We start from the raw sequence: 9527 nt of genomic DNA on the forward strand, positions 1-9527 counted from the left end.
CCTTTACACAGCCCCACACACAACAGGACTCTGCGCCTTCTCTCTCTCCAGACCCTAACCCTAATTAAGGCCCCCCCCATAGCCACTAAGACCCCCCCCCCCAAGCCATTAAGGATCCTCCCTGGGACCCCCCCAACCCCCCCCCCCAGGATATTAACGCTAACCCTAATTACACCCCTAATTAAGCCTCCCAACCCAAGCCTTTGGGTAGACCTGACCTCCCTTTGGGAGCCTTTACTCAACCCCACACACAACAGGACTCTGCGCCTTCTCTCTCCAAACAACCCCGACCCTAACCCTAATTACGCCCCTAATGAAGCCTCCCAGCAGCAGCCTTTGGGTAGACCTGCTGTCCCTTTCTCCTCCCCCCCCGAACCACATCTCCCAGCACCCCCCGGCGGGCCGTTCCCTCCCAGCTCCCCCCGTTTCCACCCCGTTTCGTCGCCCTGACGCCATCTCCCCGCGCCATGAAGCCTCCCCCCCGGCCCCGCCTGGTCCCGGCCCGCTTCGCCGAGGCCCCGGCGGGGAGGCCCCGGGCCGCGGCCTGGTCGCTGCGGGAGAAGCGATCGCTGCTGGCGGCGCTGCGGGCCCAGGCCGCCCTCGGCCTCCCGGAGCTCCAGGCCCGGCCGCTGCGGGAGAGCCTCCCCCGGCGGAGCGAGGCCGAGGTGGGCCCGGGGGGGGGCTTAATGGCCCGGGGGGGGGGTCCTTAATATCCCGGGGGGGCTTACAGTCCATGGGGGGGGCTTAAAGGCCCGGGGGGTCCTTAAAGGCCCGGGGGGGGGCTTAAAATCCATGGGGGGCCTTAATATCCCAGGGGTTCCTTAATATCCCGGGGGGCCTTAATGCCCGGGGGGGGTCCTTAATATGCTTGGGGGGTCTCAGGGAGGGTCCTTAATGGCTTTGGGGGGGGTCCTTAATATGCCCGGAGGGGGTCCTTAATTTATTGGGGGGGGGGGGTGTTGGGAGGGGTCCCGGGGAGGGTCCTTAATGGCTTGGGGGGGGGCCTTAGTAATCTGGGGGGGGCTTGGGGAGGGGGGGGGGCTTGGGGGGGGGGGGGGGGAGTCCTGGAGAGGGTCCTTAATGGCTTGGGGGGGGGGGTCCCTTAATATGCCCGTGGGGGGGGGGGTGGTCCTTAATAACACGGGGGGTCCTTGGGGGGGGTTGGAAGGGGTCCTGGGTCCCCAATTCCTCGGGGAGGGGGCTTGTGGGGGTCCCCGGGGGGTCCTGGGTCCCTGCGTACCCCAAGGTACATGGGGGGCAATGGGGGGTACAATGGGATGGGGGGGGTCTGGGGGTGCACCGGGGGGAAATGGGGGGTACATGGGGATGGGGGTGAGGACCCCCCGCCCCAGGGGGGGACACGATTTTTTGGGTGGGGGGGGACACGGGGGGTCATATTTGTGGGTTTTCACCTCCCCCCTCCAGGTGTGGCTGGAGCTGGCACAGATGCTGGCGGAGGGCGTGGAGGAGGCGGCGGCGGCATTTTCGCAGGTGGGGGGGGTAAAAAATGGGGGGGGGGTAAAAGTGGGGGGGTGGGGGTAAATGGGGGGTGGGGGTAGATTGGGGGAGGTCGGGGGTAAATTGGGGGGTTCAGGGGTAAGTTGGGGGGGTTCAGGGGTAAATTGGGGGTTTCAAATTAGGGGGTGAGGGTAAAATGGGGGGGTTAAATGGGGGCTGGGGGTAAATTGGGGGGGGACCGGGGGTAAAATGGGGGTGGGGTAAAGTGGGGGGGTTGGGTGTAAAATGAGGGGGGGGGTTAAATGGGGGAGCCCAAATTGGGGGGTGGGACAAGGGGGTGAGGGTAAAGTGGGGGGGGGGGGTTGGGGATAAAGTGGGGGGGTAAAATGGGGGGCTGGGGGTAAAATGGGGGGTTGGGGGTAAAGGGGGAGTAAATTGGGGGGGTTGGGGGAAAATTTGGGGGGTTGGGGTTAAAGGGGGTTAAAATGGGGGGGCTGGGGTTAAAATGGGGGGGCTGGGGGTAAATTGGGGGGGGGGGACCGGGGGTAAAATGGGGGGTGGGGGTAAAGTGGGGGGGGTTAAATTGGGGGATAAAATGGGGTTAAAAGGGAGGGTCCTTAATGGCTTGGGGAGGGAGTCTTAGTAATCGGGGGGGGGGGGGGGGGGGGGCCTTAACATCGCCAGATGGTCTCCGAGGAAGGTAACTCCTCTGGGGTCTCCTTAAACAGGGGCTGAGCTGCTGGGGGCACGGCTGGATTTGGGGTCCCACAGGTGTGACTGTCTGGGAGACCCTCAGCCTCATTCCCCCTCCCCATAACAACCCAGTGGTGAAATTGGGTGCTGGGGATTTTTCGTTATCTCACTTTGTTGAGGTCCTGCCTCGTGTCAACACACTGGTGGTGAGTGGAAACCCCTTGAGACCCAACCCCTTCCCGGCCCTCTCCTTCCCACACCTGCTCCTCCTATTTTGGGTGTGGGTCAATGGTATTTTTGTAGGGTTTGCAGCTGGGGGCAGGTAGGGAGGTGGAGACCAAACGTGTTTTCCCAGTGGCTGCTGTGGAGGAGCATCAGCGACGGGTTTTACCCTTCACCCTTAGCCTTTTCAACCCCCTTCCCCATTTCCTATTTTCATAAATTACCAAGTTGCAGCAAAAAAAAATAAAATTGCTTGAAAGCACATTAAGGACATTTCTGCCGGCATGGCAAAGCTGCCCAGGGTGTGGAAAGGGTTTTTGCAGTCTCCTTTCTTTCATCACTTCCCGCAGCGGGACGCAACCTTGTGCTGAATCCCAAGGAGATAAAATGAGCCATAGCCCAGAGACATTTCTGCTTTACGAGGTCCCCTCTGTGCTTTATTGTATTCCTTGAAATGAAAGCCAGTTTCTTTATTTGCGTGGAGTTAGTCCCTTCTGCCTCTGCTCCTTGCACCTCACCTCCGTCCCCCCTGCCTGTCTCCCTCTCTATCCCCCAGCCGCAGTCCCTGCCCGACCCTCTGGGTGCTGCAGGGACAGAAGGAATATTTCTTTGGAGAGAGAAGGCCCCCCCCAATTCCCCCCATGCCCCCAGCCCCCTTTCCCCAAGGACCCCCCCCAGTCCCACCCAAACCCAATTCCCCCATGCCCCCCCCCCCCACCAAGGACCCCCCTAATCCCAATTCCCCTATGCCCCCCCCATTCCCCCCCGAGGCCCCCCCCCCAATCACCCCCAAGCCCAACTCCCGTCATGTCCCCAGCCCCCCGTTTCCCAAGGACCCCCCCCAATCCCACCCAAACCCAATTCCCCCATGCCCCCCCCCACCAAGGACCCCCCCAAACTCAACTCCCCCCATACTCCTGACCCCCCCAAATCCCCCCCAACCCCCCCCAATGCCCCCCCCACCATCAGTGCCCTCCCCATTGCGCTCATGGTGGTGGCAGCGCCACCCCAAACCCCTGACACCCCCCCCCCAAACCCCCCCCATACCCCATGCCCCCCCATGACCCCATGGCCCCCCGTGCCCCCCCCCCGCTCACTGTCGCGCCCTCCCCATTGCGCTCGTGGTGGGGGCAGCGCCACCCCAAACCCATCTCCCCCCATACCCTTGCCCCCCCCCCCCAACCCCCCCCATACCCCTGTCCCCCCCCAAAACCCCAAAGCCCCCCCAACCCCCCCGTGCCCCCCCCTCTCACCGTCGGTGCCCTCCCCGTTGCGCTCGTGGTGGGGGCAGCGCCGCACCACCTCGGCCACGTGCTCCGACTTCTTGTAGACGGCCACGGCGCGCAGCACGGCCCCTGGGGGGGGCGCGGCCCCCACCCGCACCTGCACCGGGCAGGGCTTGGCCAGCCGGCAGTACAGCTTGTTCAGCACCGGCGAGTACTGGGGGGGGGGGCACGGGGTCACCCCCAGGGAGCCCTCCGAGGCGTGCCCCCCCCCCCCCCGAGAACCTGTTAGGACCCCCCCCTTAAATAACTGAGACCCCCCCCCCCAAATAACCAAGAACCCCCCCCGGCGTATAAGAGCCCCCTGACATATAGGGACCCTGCCAATTAATGAGCCCCCCCCCCAAATAATGGAGAACCCCCCCCAAAGTGTATAAGAACCCCCTGACACATAGGGACCCTGCCAATTAATGACCCCCCCCCCCAAAAAATATGGGAACCCAGAGCTAGGATCCCCCCCAAAATAATGGAGACCCCCCCAAATAACCGAGAACCCCCCCCCCCCCCCAGGTGTATAAGAACCCCCTGGCATATAGGGGCCCTGCCAATTAATGACCCCCCTGCTGATCGGGACCCCTTTTTGGGGTTTCCTGGGTAACCCCATAGCCCCCCCCCCGAAATATTGTGTCCCCCCCCATGCCCCCCCCCAAAACAACTCCATCCCCCCCAGCCCCCCAATCCCATACCCCTCCCTCCCCATTTCACCCCTCCCGCTGACCAGGACCCCCTCTATGGGGTTTCCTGGGTGACCCCCCAACCCCGTATAACCACCCCCAGCCCCCCCCAAAAATATTGTCCCCCCCCGTGCCCCCCCCAAACAACTCCAGCCCCCCCCAGCCCCCCCCACCCCCCAATCCCATACCCCTCCCTCTCCATTTCACCCCTCCCGCTGACCGGGACCCCCTTTATGGGGTCTCCTGGGTGATCCCCCAAACCCGTATAACCCCCCCCCCCCAATATTGTCCCCCCCCCCGCGCCCCCCCCGGCCCACGTACGGTGCAGGTGATGGACTTGGCGGTGCCGGCCTCCAGGAAGCCCAGCTGGAAGTCGTAGTGGCCCCCGTAGTCCTCGGTGGACGGCACCATGGGGGACGGGGACGCCCGGGGGGGCTCGGGGGGAGCCGCCGGGGGGGGCTCGGCACTGGGGGGGAGCCCGGGGGGGGGGGCTCGCTCGGCTCCAGGGGGCACAGGTCCTGCTGGGGGGGGGGGGGGGGGGGGCCTTGGGGGCAGCCGAATGGCAGGGGCCCTTGTGGACCCTTTTTGGGGTCGTTCGGGTCCCTTTTGGGGTCGTTCAGGACCCTTCTGGGTGCCAGGGTCCCTTTTTGGGGACACCGAAACCCCTTTTTGGGGTCATCCAGGACCCTTCTGGGGACACCCAGGTCCCTTTTTGGGACAGCTGGGTGCCAGGGTCCCTTTATGGGGACACTGAAACCCCTTTTTGGGGTCATTCACGACCTTTTGGGTGCCAGGGTCCCTTTTTGGGGACATCCAGGTCCTTTCTGGGGACGCTCAGGTCCCTTTTGGGGTCAACCAGATCCCTTTTGGAGACACCCAGGACCCTTTTCGGTACAGCTGGGTGTCAGGGTCCCTTTTTGGGGACACCCAGGTCCCTTTTGGGGTTATCCAAGTCCCTTTTGGGGACATCCAGGTCCCTTTTTGGGGTCATTCAGGACCCTTTTGTGTGCCAGGGTCCCTTTTTGGGGACAGCTGGGTGCCAGGGTCCCTTTCTGGGGACATCCAAGCCCCTTTTGGGGTCATCCAGGTCCCTTTTGGGGACAGCTGGCTACCAGGGTCCCCTCTGGGGACACCGAGGTCCCTTTTGGGGACACCGAGGTCCCCTGTGGGGGTCATCCAGGTCCCTTTTGGGGACAGCTGGGGGCCAGGATCCCATTTTGGGGACACCCACGTCCCTTTTGGGGTCATCCAGGACCCTTTTGGGTGCCAGGGTCCCTTTCTGGGGACACCCAGGTCCCTTTTGGGGACAGCTGGGGGCCACGGCCCCTTTTGGGAAGCACCCACAGACCCGGCTGCTTTTTGGGGATCCCTCGAAATCCAGAACCCTGTTGGGGTCACCCAGGTGCTGGGGTCCTTTGGGGACCCACGGGGTCCTTTGGGGACACCAGGACCCCCCCTTGGGGACACCGGAACCTCCCCCCCCCCCCCCCCCCCCTTACCACAGCCAGCGGATCGTCGGGGGGGGACAGCGAGTGCATGTTATCGGGGAGCCTGGAAGGGGGGGCAATAAGGTCATCGGGTGGCGCCCCCCCGTGTCCCTGTCCCCCCCCCATGTCCCTGTCCCCCCCCCCCCCCCGCACTCACATGTTCCAGAGGTCGAGGAAGACTTCGGTCAGGGGGGGCTCCAGCAGCGGCTCCAGCTCCTCCACCATGGGGCCGGTCCCCGGGGGGGGCACCCAGGCTCTGGGGTCCCCTAAGGGGGGGGGGGGGGGACGGGGACACAGGGGAGACAGTGCTGTCACTGGGGGGGGGCCAGCCGGGGGTCCCCTGTAATGGGGGGGGGGGCACCCAGATCGCCTTGGGGGGGGCCGCCTGGGTCTTTGGGGGGAAATGGGGGCGGGGGGGGGAGCCTCAAGCCCCCCCCTTCCCAGTTATGGCTGCACAAATGGGGGGGGGCCTGCCAGTATGGGGCCCCCCCAACCCTGCAGGGATGGGAGCAGCTGGACAGGGACCTCCCCCAAACAGGGACCCCAAAAGGACCCCCCCATAAAGGGACCCCATGGGGACCCCTCCCCTTATGGGGACCCCAAAGAGACTCCCCCATACAGGGACCCTAAAGAGACCCCAAAGAGACCCCCCCCCCATATAGGAGACCCCAAAGAGACGCCCCCATACAGGGGCCCCAAAAGGGCCCCTCCCCATACAGGGACCCCAAAGAGACCCCCCCATAGAGGGACCCCAAAGAGACCCCCCTCCATACAGGGACCCCAAAGAGACCCCCCCCTTACAGGGACCCCAAAGAAACTCCCCCCCCAAGCAGGGACCCCAAAGAAACTCCCCCCCCAAGCAGGGACCCCAAAAGGACCCCCCCCCAATACAGGGACCCCAAAGAGACCCCCCCATACAAGGACCCCAAAGTGACTCCCCTTACAGGGACCACAAAGTGACCCCCCCACATGGTGACCCCAAAGACACCCCCCCATACAGACCCCCCCCACCTGTGAGGACCCCAAAGGGTCCCTGCTGCCCCCCCCAAAACACCCCCCCATGCGCCCCCCCCCAACCACCACAGGGACCCCTGCACCCCCCCGCCCAAGCCCAGGGACCCCCAAAGAACTTTCAGGGGGGGCTGTGGGGGGGTCCCCCCAACCCCCCAGCCCCTCAGAGCCCCCCCCGCCCCCCCCTCCCCAAAGACCCCCTCCCACTCCCGCCCCCCCCCCCCAAAACACAGGCCGGGGGGGGGGGGGGCTCAGTACCGGGCCCCTGCAGCGCCCCCCGCGCCCGGGACCCCCCCAGCGGGGGTGCCCCGAGGTTCCCCGAGCCCCCCCCGTGCCCACACCCCCCCGTGACCCCCCCAGGCCCCCCCCGAGCCCCCCCCGGGGCCCCCCCGGCCCCCGCCACCTCCGTTCGCGGCTCCGCCGCCTCCGCTGCACGCGCTGGGGAATCCCCCGGCCCAGCAGGCACCGCGCGCTGAAGCCGCGCCGCCATCTTGGGTGAGGGCAAAGGGCCGGGCAGGGCTGGGAGATACCAAGTGGGTTTGGGGGGGGGGGGGGGTGTCCCTTGTTAATTAATAGTCGTTAATAACGGCTCAGAAAGAACACACCCGCCCCCCCCCCTCCCGTGGCCGGATTTGCCTCGTCGGCCCTACCCCTGTTGGGGGATACTGGGAGCACTGGGGGGTACTGGGCGCGCTGCGGGGACAAGGAGCACTGGGGGGACTGGCGGGTACTGGAAGTGCTGGGGGCGCTGGGGTCCCCCTCACCCGGCCGTGCAGTGTCCCAGTGCCACCAGTAAGGGGGTTCAGGGACTGCTGGAGGGAACTGGGAGTCCCCCACATGCATCTGTCTGGGATCCCAGCTACACCAGTACAGAGGGTTGGGGGTACTGGGAGCACTGGGGTCCCCCTCACTCAGCTTTTTCCTGTACCAGTCACACCAGTAGGTGGGTCTGGGGGCTTCTGGGGGGCACAGGGGGCACCCTTATCCTTCAATTTGGGGGTGCCCCCCGCTGCCACCCCCTTGCCACGTCACCCCAATGCAAACCCCCAAACTTTGGATGCTCAAACCGGGAGCCTTGGACCCTTAAGATGGGGCCTGGACCCTAAAAGGAGGCTTTGGGTCCTAAAAATGAGGGTTGGGGCCCTTAAAATGCAGCTGTGGGTGTGCAACGAGAAGCCTTGAAATCCCAAACCAAAGCTCTGATCCCCAAAAAATGGGGGTGTGGACCCCACTGTGATGCTTTGGGGCCCTGAAATGAGGATTAGGGTCTGACAACGAGCCCTTCGTCCCTCAGAGGTCTCATTATACCCTACAAATAAGGCCGTCTCTGCTTGAAGGAGGGCTTGGGGCTTCCTGTGGAGATTCAGCACCAAAAAATGAGGCTCTGGGACCTAAAGAGAAGGGTTTGGGCCTAAAGAAAAGGGTTTGGGCCCTGAAGAGAGGGTTTGGGGCCCTAACGCGAAGGGTTTGGGCCCCAAAGAGATTGGTTTGCAGCCTTAAGAGAGGGCCTAGCCCCTACAGAGAAGGGTTTGGGCCCTAAAGAAAGAGGTGTGGGCCCTAAAGAGAGCAGTTTGGGGCCTAAAGAGAGGGGTTTGCGCCCTAGAGAGAAGTCTTTGGGCCCTAAAGAGAAGGGTTTGGTCCGTAAAGAAAGGGGTCTGGGCCCTAAAGAGAGGGGTTTGGGCCCTAAAGAGAGGGGTTTGGGCCCTAAAGAGAAGGGTTTGGTCCATAAAGAAAGGGGTCTGGGCCCTAAAGAGAGGGGTTTGGGCCCCAAAGAGAAGTGTTTGGGCCCTAAAGTGAGGGGTTTGGGCCCTAAAGAGAGGGGTTTGTGGCCTAGAGAGAAGGGTTTGGACCTAAAGAAAAGGGTTTGGCCTGAAAGAGAAGGGTTTCAGGCCCAAAAGAGAAGGGTTTGGACCTAACGAAAAGGGTTTGGACCTAACAAAAAGGGTTTGGGCCCTAAAGAGAAGGGTTTGGGCCCTAAAGAGAAGGGTTTGGACCTAAAGAAAAGGGTTTGGGCCCTAAAGAGAGCGGTTTGGGCCCTAAAAAGAGGGGTTTGGGCCTAAAGAGAAGAGTTTGTGCCCTAAAGAGAAGGGTTTTGGACCTGAAGGGTTTGGGCCCTAAAGAGAGGGGTTTGGTCCGTAAAGAGAAGGGTTTGGGCCCTAAAAAAGAAGTGTGGGCCCTGAAGAGAGCAGTTTGGGCCCTAAAGAGAAGGGTTTGCGCCCTAGAGAGAAGTGTTTGGGCCCTAAAGAGAAGGGTTTGGTCCATAAAGAAAGGGGTCAGGGCCCTAAAGAGAGGGGTCAGGGCCCCAAAGAGAAGTGTTTGGGCCCTAAAGAGAAGGGTTTGGGCCCTAACGTGAGGGGTTTGGGCCCTAACGAGAAGGGTTTCGGCCCTGAAGGGTTTGGGCCCTAATGAAAGGGGTTTGGGCCCTAAATAGAGCAGTTTGTGGCCTAAAGAGAGCATTTTGGGGCCTAAAGAGAATGCTTTGGTCCCTAAAGAGTAGGGTTTGGTTCCTAAAGAGAGGGGTTTGGGGCCTAAAGACAAGGGTTTGGACCTAATGAAACGGGTTTGGGCCCTAAAGAGAAGGGTTTGGGCCTAAAGAAAAGGGTTTGGGCCCTAAAGAGAGCAGTTTGGGCCCTAAAGAGAGAACGGTTTCGGTCCAAAAGAGAGGGGTTTGGGCCCTAAAGAGAAGGGTTTCGGTCCTA

General features: G+C 63.0%; 2 protein-coding genes across 6 annotated transcripts; one reads left to right on the plus strand and one right to left on the minus strand.

Moving 5' to 3' along the window:
* Positions 1–384: 384 nt before the first annotated feature.
* LOC136787903 (snRNA-activating protein complex subunit 2-like) lies at positions 385–2825 on the plus strand. 2 transcript variants are annotated; one of them, XM_066985317.1, is made up of 4 exons: positions 385–665; positions 1426–1491; positions 2187–2357; positions 2724–2825. In XM_066985317.1, the coding sequence occupies exons 1-4, from the start codon at positions 468–470 to the stop codon at positions 2742–2744; spliced, it is 456 nt and encodes a 151-aa protein (XP_066841418.1). In that variant the 5' UTR covers positions 385–467; the 3' UTR covers positions 2745–2825. The 2 variants fall into 2 exon arrangements, with proteins under 2 accessions (XP_066841418.1, XP_066841417.1); XM_066985316.1 differs by lacking the exon at positions 2724–2825 and having other exon boundaries at positions 410–665; positions 2187–2477.
* Positions 2149–7370, minus strand: LOC136787905 (cellular tumor antigen p53-like). 4 transcript variants are annotated; one of them, XM_066985323.1, is made up of 5 exons: positions 5975–6083; positions 5830–5881; positions 4652–4851; positions 3627–3813; positions 2149–2821 (listed from the first exon to the last, which is right to left on the minus strand). In XM_066985323.1, exons 3-5 carry the CDS (start codon positions 4739–4741, stop codon positions 2811–2813), a joined length of 288 nt encoding a protein of 95 aa, XP_066841424.1. In that variant the 5' UTR covers positions 4742–4851; positions 5830–5881; positions 5975–6083; the 3' UTR covers positions 2149–2810. The 4 variants fall into 4 exon arrangements, 3 of the variants coding, with proteins under 3 accessions (XP_066841424.1, XP_066841422.1, XP_066841423.1); XM_066985321.1 differs by having other exon boundaries at positions 2149–2841; XM_066985322.1 differs by lacking the exon at positions 2149–2821 and adding an exon at positions 2904–2980.
* Positions 7371–9527: the final 2157 nt, after the last annotated feature.

This window comes from Anser cygnoides, chromosome 31, assembly GCF_040182565.1.
Source record: "Anser cygnoides isolate HZ-2024a breed goose chromosome 31, Taihu_goose_T2T_genome, whole genome shotgun sequence".
NCBI lineage: Eukaryota > Metazoa > Chordata > Aves > Anseriformes > Anatidae > Anser > Anser cygnoides.

Coding starts and splice junctions, on each gene's coding strand:
- LOC136787903 (XM_066985316.1), top strand. CDS start 468: ATGAAGCCTCCCCCCCGGCCCCGCCTGGTCCCGGCCCGCTTCGCCGAG. Junction 666..1,425: donor CCCGGCGGAGCGAGGCCGAG/GTGGGCCCGGGG, acceptor TCCCCCCTCCAG/GTGTGGCTGGAGCTGGCACA. Junction 1,492..2,186: donor CGGCGGCGGCATTTTCGCAG/GTGGGGGGGGTA, acceptor CTCCTTAAACAG/GGGCTGAGCTGCTGGGGGCA.
- LOC136787905 (XM_066985321.1), bottom strand. CDS start 4,741: ATGGTGCCGTCCACCGAGGACTACGGGGGCCACTACGACTTCCAGCTG. Junction 3,814..4,651: donor CCAAGTCCATCACCTGCACC/GTACGTGGGCCG, acceptor CCCCCCCCCCAG/TACTCGCCGGTGCTGAACAA. Junction 2,842..3,626: donor CAACGGGGAGGGCACCGACG/GTGAGAGGGGGG, acceptor ACGCAAATAAAG/AAACTGGCTTTCATTTCAAG.